At 52.3% G+C, this 2249-nt stretch overlaps 1 protein-coding gene across 1 annotated transcript in view; it reads right to left on the bottom strand.

Moving 5' to 3' along the window:
* The window catches only part of dixdc1a (DIX domain containing 1a), a 41490-nt gene extending 40790 nt beyond the window's left edge, over window positions 1-700 (bottom strand). Inside the window, exon 1 of the mRNA XM_063207339.1 lies at window positions 516-700. Within this exon, the coding sequence (XP_063063409.1) occupies window positions 516-538 (23 nt within the window). The 5' untranslated portion in view covers window positions 539-700. The remainder of the gene's footprint in view (window positions 1-515) is intronic.
* Window positions 701-2249: the final 1549 nt, after the last annotated feature.

A 2249-nucleotide genomic window follows, 5' to 3' on the forward strand; every position in this document is an offset into this window, starting at 1 on the left:
CACACACACACACACACACACACACACACACACACACACACACACACACACTATGTTATTATCATAAAACTGTCAGCATGCAGAAATACGGTCCTCGTGATTCTCCCATGCCGGTATGGAAATGATCTTCATACCATGATGAAAACCACGGGCTGGTCGGTGCAAAAGTAGAAGAGAAAAAAATAAAGACCACAAGCAAGAGCCAGAGACAGAGAGAGAGAGAGAGAGAGAGAGAGAGAGAGAGAGCGCACAGAGGGAGAGAGAAAGCAATGATTGAGAGGCACAGGGTGAGGAAAAACACAGCAAAAAAAAAAAATGAACGAGTGTGAGAGAGAAGGATAGACAGCGACAGAGAGAGGAAGAGAGAAACAACATTGACGGAAAAAAAACCCCAGAAAGACACATTTCAACGACACAATCAGCGAAAGAGAGAGACATGCGAGTGACGATGACCATGTAAACAAAAACAACAAGCAACAAGCCAAAAAGGGGACTGAATAATCCCATTCATTTACCACTTCATCTGTTTGGCTCCCATGGCTGTTGAGCGCTACTAGCCGCCCATGCTGTAGCTGTAGCTGGTGCTGTAGCTGCTGCTGGTGCTGTTGCTGCTGGTGGTGCTGTCCAAAAGCCAGGTTTAGGTTTGTTGTAGCCTACTGGAGGCTGAGGAGGACCATCACATCCTCAACATCACCATCACCAAACACCGCCCCCCCCACCGCCACCACCGCCGCCGTCTTGCCCCACCCCACTGTCCTGCTGCCCTGTCCTCTTCTGTCCTCCGTCACCCCCTCCTCCTCCGCACCTCCGCACTCCAATCACACACCAATCCACCCCTCCGCCTCTCTGTCGCCCTCCTCGTCAGTCCGTCAGCAGGGTGGGGAGCATCAGCCTCCGCTAGCACGCTCAGGCAGCGGCGGTGGAGAAAAACAGGGTTGAAAAGGAACAACGGATCAGAGAGAGAAAACGACAAGAGAGAGAGAGACAGAGAGAAAGCAGGGCTCCACGTAGCAGTACACTGTGTCCGTCTGGGTGGCTGGGAGATGAGAGGAGAGAAGGCATTCAGAACAGAGTATGGGTTTCTCACATTGCCCCCTCTTCTTCCTCCACACGGTGGATTCCCCTCTCCACGGGTCCAGTGAAAAAAAACACACCCCTCCTGAGCAGAAGACGTGCGTGCGCGGGTGTGTGTGTGTGTGTGTGGGAGGGTGTGTGTGTGTGTGTGGCAGTAGGGAGCGGCTGCTCTGCTCAGCTTTGCTCTGAGGCTCCGTGTGCTGAAGAAAGGACTCCAGCCCTCCTCAGTGTGTGGGTCGTATCCAAGGCATCTGCGACCAGCCTGCCAAGCCCAGCGAGCATGTTTCCTTTCTCTCTCTCTCTCTCTCTCTCTTTTCTCTCTCTCTTTTCTCTCTCTCTCTCTCTCTTTTCTCTCTCTCTTTTCTCTCTCTCTGTCTGTCCCTCTTTCTCTCTCTCTCTTGTCTTCCTCGTCCGTTTGCCTCGCCTCGCGCGTGCGCTCGCTCTGTTGTATAATTCTCTTCATTCACCCGAAGGCTTCAGCCTGCTGCCACGGGAAAGATTACAGGACAGAATCTTTAGCATGTAACCCCCTCCCCACTCCCTTCCCCTGCCTTCCCTTCCCTTCCCTCTCTCTCTTTCTCTGTCTCTTATTCTATGTTCCCTCCCTCCCTCCCTCCTTTTTCTGTTTCTCACTGTGTCTTTTCTTTTCGTGCGCTCAATCTTTCTCGCTCGGTCTCGTTTCTTTTCTCTGTGAGAAAACAGACATGCCTGGCCAGCCAGTGTGTTGTTTGGTCTTCACCCCTCCTCTTCCACCCCTCCCCCCCTTACTCCTCCTCCTCCTCCTCCTCCTCCCCCTCCTCCTCCTTCTCCTCTCCTCCCCCTTTCCAAGGCTGAGGGTTCTCCCCAGCGTGGCTTAGGTTAGGTTAGCTTGGGTTGGGGTGGGGCTGGGGGTGGGGGTGTTGTGGCTAAAGAAGGGGGTTCGACAGGGGGAGGCAGGGGCAGGGGCGGAGTGGCCCACCTTTTCCCACCGGGAGAATTTTCCCCTTGGCGGCCCTATTTAAAAAAACCAAAAAAAAAACCAAAAAAAAAAAACAAAGCGAACAACATGGTTTCATAACCAAAAAGACAAAAGCCACGAAATCTGCAGTCGTACTACATGTGGACATTAGTGTTGTCAAAATATCAACCTGAAGTGGAGAATTGTAGCCTACACCTTGATGAAATGCACAGCCAGT

Source organism: Engraulis encrasicolus, chromosome 9, assembly GCF_034702125.1.
Source record: "Engraulis encrasicolus isolate BLACKSEA-1 chromosome 9, IST_EnEncr_1.0, whole genome shotgun sequence".
In the NCBI taxonomy this organism is placed as follows: domain Eukaryota; kingdom Metazoa; phylum Chordata; class Actinopteri; order Clupeiformes; family Engraulidae; genus Engraulis; species Engraulis encrasicolus.